The sequence below is a fragment of the Salarias fasciatus genome, chromosome 6 (genome assembly GCF_902148845.1).
Source record: "Salarias fasciatus chromosome 6, fSalaFa1.1, whole genome shotgun sequence".
Taxonomy (NCBI): Eukaryota; Metazoa; Chordata; class Actinopteri; order Blenniiformes; family Blenniidae; genus Salarias; species Salarias fasciatus.
Genome location: NC_043750.1, coordinates 9,800,586 through 9,816,793, shown reverse-complemented (window position 1 = coordinate 9,816,793; position 16,208 = coordinate 9,800,586). Strand labels below are relative to the sequence as shown.

At 40.1% G+C, this 16,208-nt stretch overlaps 1 protein-coding gene across 1 annotated transcript in view; it reads right to left on the bottom strand.

Moving 5' to 3' along the window:
* The window catches only part of mslnb (mesothelin b), a 34,424-nt gene extending 20,248 nt beyond the window's left edge, over positions 1–14,176 (bottom strand). Inside the window, exons 1-9 of the mRNA XM_030093875.1 lie at positions 14,053–14,176; positions 8,281–8,380; positions 4,649–4,667; positions 4,439–4,475; positions 1,441–1,563; positions 1,072–1,271; positions 860–963; positions 529–641; positions 164–415 (exon numbers count right to left, since the gene is read on the bottom strand). Coding sequence (XP_029949735.1) covers positions 164–415; positions 529–641; positions 860–963; positions 1,072–1,271; positions 1,441–1,563; positions 4,439–4,475; positions 4,649–4,667; positions 8,281–8,332 — 900 coding nt within the window. The 5' untranslated portion in view covers positions 8,333–8,380; positions 14,053–14,176. The remainder of the gene's footprint in view (positions 1–163; positions 416–528; positions 642–859; positions 964–1,071; positions 1,272–1,440; positions 1,564–4,438; positions 4,476–4,648; positions 4,668–8,280; positions 8,381–14,052) is intronic.
* Between the last annotated feature and the right edge of the window lie 2,032 nt (positions 14,177–16,208).

Here is a 16,208-nt window from a genome sequence, read left to right as displayed (position 1 = left end):
ACGCTATAAACACAAAAAACTGGTATTTCATGACCATGTTCTCCAGTCTATACCTTCGTTCTGTTCTTCACCAACACCTGAAGTAAAAGGCTTTTAGCTAACAGTTTCCCAGCATATACGACCACAGAATGGCCTTCCGCTGGTTCGTGGTGTGTTCAGGTACCTCTCTGAGGCCGTTCTGAGGAGGATACGGTTGGAATGGGACCAGCGGACCGTGGGTGGGCACTCCCGGCGGGTATCCAGGGCTCGTCCAGTTGTGGCCCCAGCCCGGACCGGCAGTGGGCGGAACGCCGGGAACACCGGCCATCATGCTGTGGAACACCAGGCTCATGGTGCCGTTGCCTAAGCTCTGAACCTCGGGCCTCAGCAGCAGCTCAGCTTTTTGTGCCGGAGACAGCAGGTTGAGAACCTCCAACTGCGAGGGGCACAGGGCAGAGAAGTCAGGCGTGGACAGAAAGACGTGTCTGAAGGCGAGGTGGAACCGACGTCCCCAGGCGACGTATCGAATAGAAGGGAGGTAAAACTCACTCCACTGAAAACCATGTTGAGAGTCGAGAAGTCCTCCACCCGAGCCATGGCTCTGAAAGCACCAAAGTTCTTCATCAGCCACTCCTCGCTGCTCTCGGATGAGTTCACACAACCTGGACACAGATCACACACTCTGAGTGATAAATATCGATGCATAATCATGAGTCATTTCGACCTTAATACACTGGTAAATGAGAAGTTCGGATGAGATAGAAAAATTAGTTATTAAATGAATATTTTCCTGCAATGTTAGATTTGGAAAGTTGGTTGTGATCAATCCATTTAGTGTATATAACAGTTTCATTTGTTTAAAAAAAAAACACATTTTTACCAGCGACTCTGTCTCCGGACAGGAAAGGGTACATAAAAAATGTGTAGATCCATTTCTGTCTGACGGGATCCATCTCAGAGTAATAGTGGCTGAGTTGCTTCACACTGCAAGAAGGTGAGCGAAGAGTTGAGAGAAGTCGGTGTAACACACACACACACACACACACACACACACTGTTAGTACAGAAAACACGCGGGCAGACAGGGGCATACACAGTCTGGTAGGTGGAGCAGCTGAAGTTTTTGGTGCTGAGGCAGGACAGGAAGTGTCTGGTGATGGATTTCAGCAGCGGCCTCATTTTGACCTCCAGCCACATCTGGACCAGGTCCTGGTTCTGCAGGGGGTCCGCCTCCTGGTTTAAAAGCAGCGCCCCCTCCAGGCTCAGAAGTGGCACGCCCGTCGTGCTGGATCTCTGCGATAAACGGAACAGAGATATGTTTCATAATAAAATTGGAGGTGAAAGCTCAGTGTGAAAACTCAGTGACACTGCGAAAAGCGAAGCGGCAGTACATAACAGCAGGAACTGGTCGGGCGGGAATGCGTGGCGGCATTCCCAGTGTTGCGTGAGGCAGACGCCGTACCATGAAGGTGTACACGTCCATTGCTGCTTCCAGCATTCCTTTCAGCCTCCGCAGGTGGTCCGTCCCCGTGTCGGTGGGCGGCAGGCCCACGCACTGGAGGAAGAGCGAGGCGGCATCGGGCCCCTGGGAGATTATGACAGGAGGGGAAAACTTAAACAACGTAGGGAAGCATTTCTTCAACGCTTTAGCTTGAAGGCATTTACAGATTCGCTGATAAGGCAGACTGTATCTCTGAGAAGCGGCTGTGAACGTGTTGCTTTGCTGGCTGCATCCATTCTGTGTTTACCAAAGAATTGAATAATAAAGGCTGTAAACAGGGCGGAATGGGAGCAGCAGAAAAGTGCAGAGTCATGTAGTTACAGTGATATAATCAGTTCTTTACAAAAGAACTAACATATCATTAAGGAGTCATAACAGCCACCTGCCTCCTTTATTGAAATAAATCTCTCCTCATGAGACGTTTTTTTGACTTTTATCAAACTAATGACAAACCTTTAATGCATTTTTTATTAATTTGAAAGGTTTTGTGTGCTGTGGGATGGGAAATGCTGCATAAACCATGTTTATTTGGTTGCAGAACACAAAAGGCAAAAAACAAGGATTTAGTAAGTGCCGTTATGTGGTACTTTCACATAAACTGCAAGCGTTTTATCAAATTCACTGATATTATTCCACTGCTTTGAAAGTCATGAAGAGTACCACGACTATTTCAATTAATATTCAAACATCTGTGCTTCTGTAGCACATAACTTCCTTCATTAAGTAAATACATTCCCTGCGTTCTGCATGTGTTTAAAAAAGTCAACGACATGTCAAAATGGCCATTTTTGACACGAGCATTCTATAATTTTACTTGCATATTATTTCAATGGCGGGATTTCAACTTCAATATTCAAGCAAGCTACAAGTTTTTACTGAGGCCTTATCTCCAGTCCTCTCTCCACCTCTGGATTTGATTTCATCACAACAGCAGACGTTTCTTCACCTTTGGGATCATCCTAACTCCTTAATTTTGAGATTCTGCATAAACTGTTTCCTGCCATCGTTTGTCAATGTGATTGTGTTGTGGCGATTTCAGCGAGAGCGTGACGCCTATTTGACTACTATCCCAAACGTCACTGTGGCATTAGTCACAAAAGTTACATTTTGCAGTCTGAATTACAAAACATTCCATGGTCAGAACATAACAATGAACTGGCTTTGTCGTTGCCTTGATGACGATTTACGAGCCAGTGTCACATTCACCACACTGTGATCTATTGTTTGGAGCTTTTAGGCTCACCTACGGACTAGAAACGTTTGCCTTACTTATTTTTTTAAACAGGAGGTATATGATTCTGACTGGTGTCTGATAGCATGAGTTCGGACTCTGATTTTTCCAGCATGTGCAGTTTTTTTTGTGATGTTCTCTAGAGTTTCTGTGGTGTGATCTTTTGAGGGTGCTGCCTGTAATAACTATTAATTAAGACACATTACTCACAGTTATTTCATTCCTGTTAAGTTATGAATCAGCAAAAAGGCATTTTCTTGTTTTACGCTTCATGAATGTTTGGCCAATTTTGAGTGTCCATTGTTTTTATTCATGAAGTTTTTTTTCAATATAATTATAAAAATCCACAAAGATTTCCAGTATAACTTCATGTGATAGTTTAGAATTGCCATCGCATCACAAGTGATATAAAAGTGTAAAAATCCAATGAATAATAGTAATAAAAAAAAATGTTTTCAACACCAGTTGATTTACTGAGATCAAAGTAATTGAAAACTAGTTTCAGTTAAAACAAAGTCATACAAAGCTAGTTGAAAATCACCCTAAACCAAGACCAAACCTTGTCAAAACTATCCCAAAATCAGTCTCAGTTAAGACCTGTTTTAGAAGATTTAAAATTACACAAAATATTCAAAAACTCATCTAAAACCAGTTCGAACCAACACAAAACTTAATAAAAAGTAATCTAAAGTAATTCAAAGTATACCAAAACTAGCCTAAAACCAGGCGAAACCAGGACCAAACACCAAAGACCAGATTGAACTTGTTAAATAACCAAAGCTCATCATAAACACAGTTGGCCCTCATTTATCCAACGGTCGTACTGCGGTATATGGGTGCACGCCCGTCGTACGTCCATATGAAGGACGGGTTAGTTATTTATCAATTTGATCGTGATCGTTCGGAAAGATGAAATCTCACGACAGCTCTGACATCGTGTACGCAAGTTTCAGTCAGTGCGGACTTGCGGTGCAGCGCAGAAAAACCTGGCGGAGCGTAAAAATGATTATAAAGCACATCTGAAACAGGCTATAAAGCAGAAGCAGCACACATTCAGTACAGATTAAATCAATAAATAAAATTATGCCCTTACGGAATATCTAATAAAATTCTTCCTTGTGGGATTAATAAAGGATTTTAAACTTTCAATAACTCCGCTGGTCCATCCTGCCACGGAGAGGAGCGCAGTTTAACAGTGCGCAAAGACGCACAGGCGCTGCTGCTTCAGACGCTCAGATCCAGCGAGGGAAACGCTGCTGTTCCTGTTCGTCCCTGAAAATGTGTGTGACTTTATTAGTTTTGCACAATATTGCACTGGCCGATAGAGTGACTTTTGATGCGCTGGCGCCACAAGAGGTTGTGGGAAACAGCAGAGCCTCTGTCGTGTCAACACCCGATCACTCAAACGCTGAGATCGGCGAGGTACGGAAGTTTCTGTAATGCCACGCGAGCTCCGTCGTACGATGAGCTCACCGCTCAGATATACACCCGTTTGAAAGATCGTTTGATAAATGAGGGCCAACACGTTCACATATCATCTGCTGTTTAGTAAGAGAGAAAAAAAAAACCTGACAAACTGCCTTCAGCAAGCAGATCAAATCAGACTGTGACGTGCGTCTGTGTGTCTTCAGAGGGAATCCGATCCTCATCATAAATTCACCTTTCTAAGCACAATCAGGTGTGAACCCAAAACAGAGGAGCAGCAGAGGCTTTCAGTGGTTCGCTCACCTGATGGCAGCTTTCTTTGGCAGTGCACCACGCATTTCTGCCAGGTTCCACCCAGGAAGTCAGCGGACGCATGATTGGAGATAAAAACATGAGACGGTTGATTTAGAGCAGCGTGTCTTCACGGATGAGAGGCAGCACATCATGTGCTTTATTGACTGATAAAAACAAACACGGCGGCAACAAAAAAAAATCCTCTTTGTCGTTCCTTACCTTTGTGTATTTGATCCTCCTGTTGAGATAAAGAGAGAATTTTTATTAGTTATTTAATTTGGATGATTTTTAAACTTTCACGATGATGTATATATTCATCATTTTATGTCATCCCATTCATTTCAAACTAATAATTCAACATTCATGCAAATGATATTATACATGATCATGATTGATGCATTTAAGCTGAATATATGACCAAAAAAAAAACTGAAAAACCACGTTTCAGTAAAGCAGTGTAACATACTAGAAGCACAATGCTTCCAGTGAGCCATGTTCATGGTACCTTTAGGCCAATAACACATTATATAAAAGTTTAGTGGCATTTAGTAGCATGTAGTAAATCCTCTCGAGGAGTCCAGTGTGAATTGTATTAGTTTTTAAGCCAGAAATGATGAAATATGTGTGATTTTGTTCACTGTAATGCCTTAAAACATGTTTCGTCATGAGAAAATGGCACATAAAGTATTTAACGGTGAATAATCAGCTGGGCTGTGCCACTTCAATAAGAGCCTGAAAATGGTTAATACAACCTAACGCAGAGTCAATACAGGAAAATTCACGAGTCTCCAAATATCACAAGATATTCACCGCAGTTCTGCTTTTTATCCACTTCCTTCGTGTTACTCATACCCATCAAAGAGTTTGGTCTCAATGAAATAAAACAGGCTGAGAAAGTCCAGGTTTTTCACAGCTGCTGGAAAATGTGGTAGAAAAATAATTTATGACATTTTTAGAGAATCTATAACTGCATTACAGCCATCGTAGTGAAGAAGGCAAAAAAGAAAAAGAAAAAGAGAAATGACATAATGTTCACAGAGAACTCTGGCTCTCTGTTCGGGGTCAGTCGCTCGGACTCTTCTGGTCAGAATAAAAGATATGGATAGACAGATGTGACCCACTTCCGAGGCTCCTCAGTAAAAGCTTTCTGCTCTTTTGCCAAGTGTAATAATGGTCGCATGAGTCACAGAGTGTACCTGTCAGTCATCGTCATATTATTTACACATACAAGAAATGTTTATAGGAAAGCCATTAACCACCATAACCTATTTGGCAAGTGAAGTAAAGGCACGCTTCCGGAAGGAAGTCATATAACTATGCAGGATGGAAGAATCTGGAGGGATCGGGACACATTTGCCTACGTAAAAGTATCAACAATGGTGTTTTGTGGGTCAGAAAAGCAGCTTTTCATCTCACCACCTCGCTGTGATTGAAGCTCTGTCCATCTGTTTGAGTGTGAATGACAAAGGATCAACCCACAGAGTCTGAGTCGTCAAAACAGGTTCATCAGACAGAGGTGGAATTTCTCTTTGTTCCCTGATCCTTTGCCACGCTGTGATCACCCAGTGGAGGAACATGACGTCAGCTCGTTTCTTGGTGCGAATAACATTTCTAAAGCGTCGGCTGTCAAACTCAACTGGTGTTTTTATCAAAAATTGTGATTAAACCAGTCTAAATCAAGACTAAATTGAAACAAAACAAGTCTAAAATGATTTCAAACCAAGTGATCTTGGTCGTGGTTAACTTATCTCGCTTAACTTTGACCCAACTTAGTCAAAACAAGTATACTCAAAACTGATTTTAAATCAATGTGAATTTACTCACAAACAGCAAAAAACCAATTAAACGAATCTAAAACAGGTCTAAACTTACTCAAAGTTCGTCTGAAACCAGTTTAAACCAATAATAAACTGAGAAACAACCTGAGTCTAAACCAAGTATAAAGTGAGTCAAAACTAGTCTGAATTTCTGAATTCAACCATCAAGACTATGAAGCTGCTCAGCGGATTCAGAAGAGGAGAACAGATTTCACTCGTCTGCTTTGAAGTAACAAAACCACATCGTGGCCACACTGAAACTTTCCGGAACATTTCTCAATACCACACCTTGTTTCAGCCGTAGATCTGTGAACAGTTCTGATCGTTTCCTGTGTGCTTTCAGGCGGTTGGTATAGAGTGTTGGCGCGTTGCAGCCGAACTGAAGCCGTTCGCTCCAACCCGGACGACAACAGTGCCGCCACAGTCAGAGTGCAGATGACTTTAAATTAGACACAAATGGATATAAATCCAATCTAGGTACTTTACATTTTCATGTCAAACCTCCACGCTTTAAGCGCAAGTATCTCAGGTGTATCGAGAGTGACTTTGCTCGGAGGCTTGTCAGGCTGCACATCCATCACAGGGCAGACAAAGGGCACACACACACACGCACCCACACACTTCACACTTCAGACAATCCGCAGTCGACACTTCATCTCAAGTGCGTGTTTGTCGACAATCATGCTCTTTCAGCGATAAAATTGAATTTGTCTCGGAGAAAGAAAGGGAAGAATGGTTCTGCGAAGTTGTAATGTAACATCAAAGAAATGTAACGTGTGTGTTTGAAAACACGGCCATTAGATTAGCAGTACGTCAGATTTGAAGAGGCTCGGTGCTCGCTCCGCAATGCACAAAAGACGATGACATTTCAAGTACAGCTGCAGGAATGACTGTACAGTAAATCAATGATTTACTCTCAGAACAACATGCATGTGCACACCTGCTCACCCACCCTGTACTGTTTGGATTAACTGAAGTCCCAATCAGTAAATTACAGAAACAATTAACACAGCAAATGATATCCAATAGGCAGCTGATTGTATCCACTGACAGCTCTCAACTGTCACAGAGACGTTTTATGAATTTAGTGTGAAGTTTGCAAACAAAAGGAAACAACATGTCAGACTGTAAGAGCGGCTTGCAGGATCTTTTTCTGACCTCTCTGATTTCCCATCCCGTTTCACTGAGGTTAAACACTGTTTTCACACAAACTCACCCTCAACAACATTCAAAAGCAAGTCGTTACGGTAAGAACCTGTCGTTACTGCTACTGAGATACTACTTTTTCTGAGATCTGATGAAATCTTCGCTGTTATAACGAAGCAGAAATTAATTTAAAAGACATCATCAGGTCGACTGCTTCCTCTTGTGGCTCCAGCCTGAAGCATTCAGGCATCATGAGCAGCCCAGACGCTCATTTTAGTCCCTGGAAGGAAGTTTGGAGTTTGGTCTACTGAAGATTTTTGCACCTTGTAACGTAGTAACTTTGGCCTTTCTTAATGTAATAAAGCCGAAAACATAAAAGTATTGCCAATAATGTAATAAAACGGTAAAACCACGACTGAGAGAGCTGTACAGTATGCTTCCTCAATGAATGAATAAGACGTAATTACATTTTCAAATGATTACATTTATGCTATTTCAATAATGGATCAAATATCTTATTACACTAATGGAACGTTTTTAATGTTCTGGGCTTTATTACAGTAAAAAATGGATAAAATAATTCCATGATTAGCAGGTTTTACATTACTGGCAGTTCAATGTCTTCAAGACAGAATTAATCATTCTTAATTAAATAGTGGGTTTGGGTGGATTATGACCAAACCGGTTTTCTTGGTATAACAGCAGGATAGTGTTTGCTGGATTAAAGTAAAGACACTGAAAACATCACGAAGCCCATTGTAATAAATCACAGTGTTTCTGCAGAGCTCATGTTCTGAATCAGTTGTATAATCCTGCCATGAACGGTGGCGCGAGCTCATCGTCAGACTCGTCCTTCTTGCTGCTTCAGGTACATTAAGCTGCTCTTACCACACGAGCTGCTCACGAGGTAAACCAGCAGGAATATGTAGCTCGATCTCATCGTGTGAAAAGCCTCATGGGATCTTTGGGCCTTTGTGGAGAAAAATCACTGGGGAGAGAAGAAGAGAAAGCAAATTACTTGACCGGTCTCCATTAACAACAAGCATTTCTGGACTGACGGGGGGATCAGTGGTCTCATCGGGACATCTGCCCCAGACTGAAACCATAGCGCTGTCCTCCTGTAATGCTATAGATTGAAGCATCTTGGGAGTTTACATATCAGTGTCACGGAGCGTCTTTTGTGATCTCAGGCCACTCACACATCCAGATTCGTTACATAAGCCGGCAGAAGAAGAACAGTCAGTTCAGCCATTGTTGGGTTGTTTGTTTTTGTTTTTTTCCCTTCTCATTCTTTTACAGCAGACAGGAATCAGGGAGTGGCTTTTTCATATTTTACAGTGAACTGCAAATAGTGACCTTTATCACCACAGCACAAAGGTCACGAGACAATAGAAGCATCGGTGGAAGAAAAAAACGACGAAACTCGACACCTTGCCTCCAAACAAAGGGCACATAAAGAGCAGCTGGAGAGATCGGTTTGAAAAAATAAAGTAAAGTAACCAGAACAGCCTTCTCTCTTTACCAGATAAACACAATATGCACCTCTGTGGAGAGGAATGACCTAAAACTGCACATTTTAGACAAATGAGCTGAACAAATTTCAGTCTCACCTCAACTTTGATTTAAACTATCTTTTTCAAAGCCTCTTTTTTTATTTATCTTATGTTTTTTTGTTTATAAGCGTCTATACTGGCCTTGAATGATTGAAGACATGAAGGTTAAGTCTCAGCACTCTGAATTATTCACATTAAATTGTCATTTTCCACATCGTTTGTATTTGCAGTGCCCTTTCTCTCACTCTGGTCGAGGAGTAAATCGCTGAAGCAACTCAGACAGCAAACACACACACACACACACACATCTTCTGAAGATCAGCTTTGGCCAAACAACATCCACAGATCATTGTCTTTAGGTGATTTGGGTGTGTGTGCAGCACCACACAGATACACCAACTTACACCGCAACCAGTCGTCTGTAGCTTCACAGTCACACGGAAATAAAGATTTTTATCTTAGAATTTTGTTATGCAACAGATAGACGTGTGTAAGAGTCTCTAAACAAGGAGTTAGACGTGACAAACATGAGTCAATGAAAATAATGGATCCACACCACAGGTATGTAGTTGAAGTTGTTTTTTCAAATAATAAAAAAAAAAAACTAAAGTCAAACTTGGCACTCATTTGTTTTCACTACCAACAATGCAGTTTTATCCATGTGTGGATATGTGAATTTTTTTCTTTTAATAAGTCTACTGAATGTGTTAAAATGGCTAAAACAACAGCTAAAAGACCTCAAATCTTTAAATAGGCAAATGGTTAAAACTAAAAAAGCAACTGGAATGGCTAAACAACAAATACAAAGCTTACACCTTGACCATTTAAATGGAATTTTTACATTTAATATGTTATCATTTGGTGTACAAGAAACTAAATGTATTTATGATTACAAGTATTAATTTGTTTGATAAGTAAAACAGTTTCGATCCTCTGAGCCATATGGACACACATACACACACACACACACACACACACACACACACACACACACACACACACACACGTGTACATACATGTGCATATGTCCAGTATAGATGTGAATGTTTAATGAGCTCCCTGCAGACGAAATGTTTACATTGGTTATGTCATTATGCCAGTTTGATTTTATTCTTTTTTTTCACTTCTCGCTGGTTAAGAGAGTAAAAATAATAATGGCGAGACATTTCACTATTTGCCCTTTTCACAAAAGTTCAGTTTTTGCCTCTCAAATGTTGTCCTCTAACTAAAGAACTGCATTCTGGGAGTCCTAAACTCCCCGAGGAAACGTTCCCCTGCCGATTCTTCATCCTATATTGCGACATGCAGCTCTGCGTGTGAGCAAGAAGCCGGTTAGAGTTCCAGTGTTTGCTCAGCCTCTTCGACACATTTATAACTCTGACAGCTGAAAGATAAACACTATTCACACTCTTTGTGACCAATTCACAGGAGGGGTGTGAAAGTGTTGAAAAATGTTTGGTCAGGTTTTGTCACTCACATCGGTACACACTCAAAAAGGCATGGAAACACATTCAGTTATATATTATGTAACACAGGCTATAAAACAATGAAAATATAATTCATTTGTATACGGGTGTGCCAAGATCAGATCATGACTTTCAGGACAGGGTGACTGAAAATTTCATGTTGCCAAATTCCCATGTATGTTGGTGCAACATGTACTTGAACACCTATTCTATAATGAAGCAGCAATGATTTGTAGTATCCATACACCATTATCGCGTAAAAAGCCAACAAACGCAGGTACCCAAATCCGCATTTTTTAAGGGGACGGACACTACAACACAAACATGCATCCTATTGAGACCAACTGCTGGGTGTTCATCATGGTACTGATGGTGTCTTTCTTACATGTTTGTGACCCAAAGTAATCTTATCGTGTTATAGAACGCCAAAATGCAAGAAACTTGCAAAATATCAACTGATTTTATGAGTAATTTCACAAAATTTAAAAATTTCATGCCGTCAATAGACTATATCTGCCCCTATTGTTCGTCAGAGTGAAATCTCGCTGCTCTAATTTAGTTGAATATCAAACAACAACCTTTCAGTTTCTCCATTTAAACATTTATTCCTCATTTAACTATGTTCCTTATCAATTGTAGCTTAAGTAACGATTCACAAGAAAAGGGGGACGGACGCTACGCCTGATGACGTATTCGTACAAGGACCATTTAAACAGCGATCTCAATGGGATTGATGGTGTTTTTCTGCAAGTTTTTGTCCCAAAGCAAGCTTTCAATGTTTCAAAATGTCAATATTCAAGTAAATTATAAAATATCATTTGATATTGAGTGTCGTTTGCATCGCTGATGAGTATCATCATGTGATCATGTTGTCAACACGGTCAATGAATCATACTAAACGCACCACAGTTAGTGACATGTGTATCTTACTGCCATTAAATCAGTTAATATCAGACAACAATTAAATTTTTTTTCTCCATTCGAACCTTTAACCCTTATTTATTTTCCATCATAGCTCATAATGTAACATCATGTAACAGACCATGCAAAGGAAGGGACGGACACTACACAATTTAACACAAATGCCTTCCTGACACAGAAATAAGCAACACATTTTGATGAAATTGTGCTTCAACAATAAACAATGATAAATAATGCACCAATTACAACTGGTAATTGAAGGTCAGAGAATAAGAGGGGACGGACACTACTGAGGGACGGACACTACACAGCGACTAATGTGGCCCCGATTTCAAAAATTACATGGGGCATCATGTTTTCAAACCTATTGTTGCTATTCATTAAGCAAAGATGCACATATGAACAACCATAGTTCCCCAATCCTTCTTGCTATTACATGTGCATCAGGACAGAACATTCGGGGGACGGACGCTACAAATTATTTTACACATTGCACTAATTGAGGGATGAGTGGGCAGTTTTTCGCATTCACCATATTTGGTGATAAAGACTGGTCGTATTTCTATTAATTACAAACAAATGCACATAATAAACCCATAATTCCTAATATATCTTCTTGGAGTGGTTGGATGTGACAAATAAACAACATTATTGGGTCTCAAACTAATTTCTGTAACAGCATATTGGTTCGCCAGATCTGGCGTCATTCGGTCAAATGTGGCTCGATCTTCACAAAACAACCTGCAAAAGAAACTAGAGACATGCTGTTATTCGGCATTATTCAAATAACGTGGCCATAACACATTGGTAATATTTCATTTAAAACATAAATCACTATCTCTTTGCAATGGAATTCCGTAACATGAAAAATGACCCTTCAATACATTCATTTGTGGCAAATAATTTCCAAAAGTTTTGTCAAAATTAGTGACAATTACAAACTGATTTTTGTAGTTTAGTTACATGCTAGATTAAAAGCAATATTGGTCACAAAACCTAGGCATTGGGTTTCAACACAAATCATTGCTGTAACACTGCCCTTAGAGAACATATCATCTGATCTTGGCACACCCGATATTCTATCCAATACATTGAGACACAAGTTGAATTCAAAGTAGAAAAAAAAAAGCTTTAGGAAATATTATGTTTTAAAACTTGTGTCAAATCCCAATGATATTTTTTGATAAAGATTCATTACATATGTTAGGAATCCTATTAAGACCCTCTATCGTCGATTGCGTTCTCACGTTAGCAGACTCCTCTTTCAGTTTGCGTGCGTTTTGCAGACGATCAACTGATTGACATCAATTGCAACGTAAACAGACAAAATTTCTGCTTCAGGCCATGAAATTAGACAAAAAACAGCCACACTGTGTGAGATGATCGGAAAGCGTTTGAAAAAAAAAAAGAGAAACTGTGGAGGTTCAGAAAAGATTCGACGCATTAAGAAACCAGTGATTTAAGTCAGCATATAAAAGTCGTGGGGAGCCACAATCACAGCAGCATCTCTGATGAAGGCTAAGTTGACTTGCACCTTATTTCAAATGCATTATGCTTTTTTTTTTTAATTTATCTAAGCAACAGAAACATTTCCAGGCATTCTGAATCTCACTGTACACAAATCTATCTATGTCAATATTCTACATCCGTAACGGCAAACTTGAGAATTCAACAGTCCGTGTTATTTTGTGTGAAAACACAATCAAGCTGTTTCTGACACACAGAAACCTTGAACCCTCTGAGTGCTTATATTTAGCATAACAACATCACATCCTGAGTAACAGCAATATCAGCAAACTAAACACTGGAGAAATGTACTAATAAATGTACATTACTTAAAAGTCTGGAACACTGTGGTTATATGGAAATATGGAAAAGTACAGTCATGCAGAAAAACTTTAGTGTTGTGTCTGGCGACATCAATTTCTACTGATAAGTAATAAAAGAGTGTGTCTTTTTTTTCTTGATTTAGAAAATAAACAGTGTTGTATAGCTGTAATATCACAGCAGTGGTTTGACTGTTGTAGTGAAAATCGACATATTTATGACCAAATCACAGCAGTGCTGATGTTCAGAACAACATAACAACATTCAGACTGATACTGAAATCCGCTGATCAGTGTATCAGTGTTCAATACACATTAAAGGTTAATTAAACGAATTAAAGAATCATGTGTAAAGAGAATTTTAGAATTTAATTTTAATATTCTGCAGTTTATACTCAAACAATAATATTCACAGATCATCACTCTGTTTACAACTTATGAGGGTTTTTTTCACCACTACAGCTCAGAGTGAGTTGTTAATTTTTTTATTCAAATTCTTTTTAAACATTTTCTCTTCTGTGAAACTTTTTATCTCACAGGAAGTTGAATTTCACAGTGAGTTTCTTTTCTTCGAGGAATCTCTGTGCCCTTGAGCAAACGGAGAGTTTAATAAGGTTGAACTCTGGTTCCTTCCCATGAAATCCCCAAACAGCACGTCGTTTCCAGAGTCGCTCTCACTCAACAAAAAGAGATCGCAGGCGATTTCTTCTTTGTGTTTCAGCATGATCCAGTCACTCTGGACTTTTTTCTCTACACAACTTTCTCAGATAAAACAGATTAAAGATTTGCTGTTATGGAGAATTAAATCTGCATCATTTTCTTTGAACTAGACAGACAGATTTATATTTGGAGATGAAGTAGTTAAAAAAAATAAATCAAAGCTGAATGTCTTACCAGATCTTGTTTGCAGCCGGAGTCGGGAGTCGTTCAACACTGTGTGTCTCTTGACACCTGAGACACAGGTGTACCGCAGGAAGGGGCGTGTCGCCTCGTGATGAGGACAGGGTAATGATGGCTGACTCCTCCGTGCTGCTCAGGGCGTGTGCTTCCCTGAAATCATTACCCTTAAGTGGGGGTTTTTTTGTGCATGCACGCCTTTTGTGTGTGTGTGTGTGTGTGTGTGTGTGTGTGTGTGTGTGTGTGTGTGTGTGTGTGTGTGTGTGTGTGTGTGTGTGTGTGTGAAACACAGCAGAAAAACCGACAGGCACAAAGTGTGAAGTTATAGCCGATTCATGTCCAGCCAGTTACACCTACAGTGTTTGTCTTGCCAATGAAAGAATGTTTATCTTGCTATTCAGGCATGGCTTTATCTCTAATACTAAACACCGTATCAAGAACAAGTTTCTCTCCTCCGTTCGGTGGTTACCCAACACAGCCATCACGTGTGGAGACCATAATAAGGGCTCACCATCAACAGTCTTTTATTACACAGAAACGTGACCGACTTGAAGATGTTAACATTAATAAAGAAACTTTATAGAATTCACTCTTTATTTTCTGTGAATTTAACATGCAGGCTGTGAAATCTCACAGATTTACACCACTGACAGAAGTGGAAGGTATTTGTCGTATGCGCACGCACGCCACCACACATGCACTGAGATCGGCACAGGCAGATCCAGTCAGACTGGTTTTGTGATCGCAGGCCGGAGACGATGTACAGTCAGAATTACAGGAGCACATTCATTTAACTACATGCTTAATGGCCAGGAAGAAGAGAAGTGAGGGATAAGCTCAGAGATTTAGTGTAAAACCCAGAGTTCTTTACTTCTGAGTGCAGTCACTAACAGTGTAACTCCTCTAACAGTTTTTCAGGTCTTGCTGTATCTCTTTTTGCAAATTTTAACCATTGATCTAGTTTCTTCATATTAGCTGTTGTGGAATTTTTGGTGAATCAGAGCCAAAGATGACGAGTCAAGGTGTTGACGCTGCACAAGGAGGATTTATTGAGGATTGCAGAGGAAGCACACACAAATCAGCTGATTGAGAGCAAGGCTATTGTATACTTCTTCATGACTTGAGCCTACTTTGAAGAGCTTCGTGATTCTGTATGATTTTCACACAAGCAGATTAAACAAAGATGACTGCACTAACTGGGTTTTTAAACTAAACTTGCACAGGCACTGTCTATCATCTACCGTATCATATCTGCACCTAGTTCACTTCTTAGCTCATTCTAAGGATGAACTGTACTATTTACTGCACGTTTTAGGTTTTTTTTACTTCTATTTTATAAAGCTGTTGCACTTTTTCTTGCCTATATTCTCTATTTCTATTCTATTTTGGGTGATATATGTCTACGCCGTAGGAGGGCAGGCCAGACAAAAAGTCCAATTCCGCTGTGTGTCTTTACGTACAGCTGAACTCATAATAAAGCTCACTTTGTCTTTGACTAATGAGATACAAGATCCAACTAATTCGACTTTGAGTTTCTGCCAGATGGTTGAGCTCCTCGATCCATCATGAAGAATGATGGCCTGCACCCAGTGGAATGGAAAAAATAAGCTCCTTGTAGCTGTTTGGCTGCTCGCTCTCATACTTCTTGATCTAAAGTTAAAGTCCGTGTCAGGGTGGGGACTTGGTCTACAAGGACTGCACCTACTCAGCTTGAATAACATCCAGTGGAAAATATGTTGTTTTGTCTTACAGGCTGCCCATGACAGAGCTGTGATAGAGTGCTTTGTGTGGAAATATGTTATTAATTCAAATGCCTTGCCGGTAACCTTTATCACAAAATCAAAGCAATTCACTTTTGAGTTCACATAGATATTTGTGGCAAATGTGAAGCTTCTCCTTTGATCTTCGCCTAAGTTTTTAAAATTCAAAAGTTCAAAAATGGTCACCAAAATCTGACCATTTCACATCTAAAACCCAGTGAAGAATACTGCATTAATGGCAAATGGATTAATGAGAGGTCAAAGTGGAATTCAGCTTTGCTGTTTGGCCTCTGAAATCTAATTAGCCCAGGAAAAAGAACAACATGCTCACTCCTGAGAGAAATGCCCTGCTGACTTGTAATTTACAACTACTAACCTATTCTTTAGCTCGGC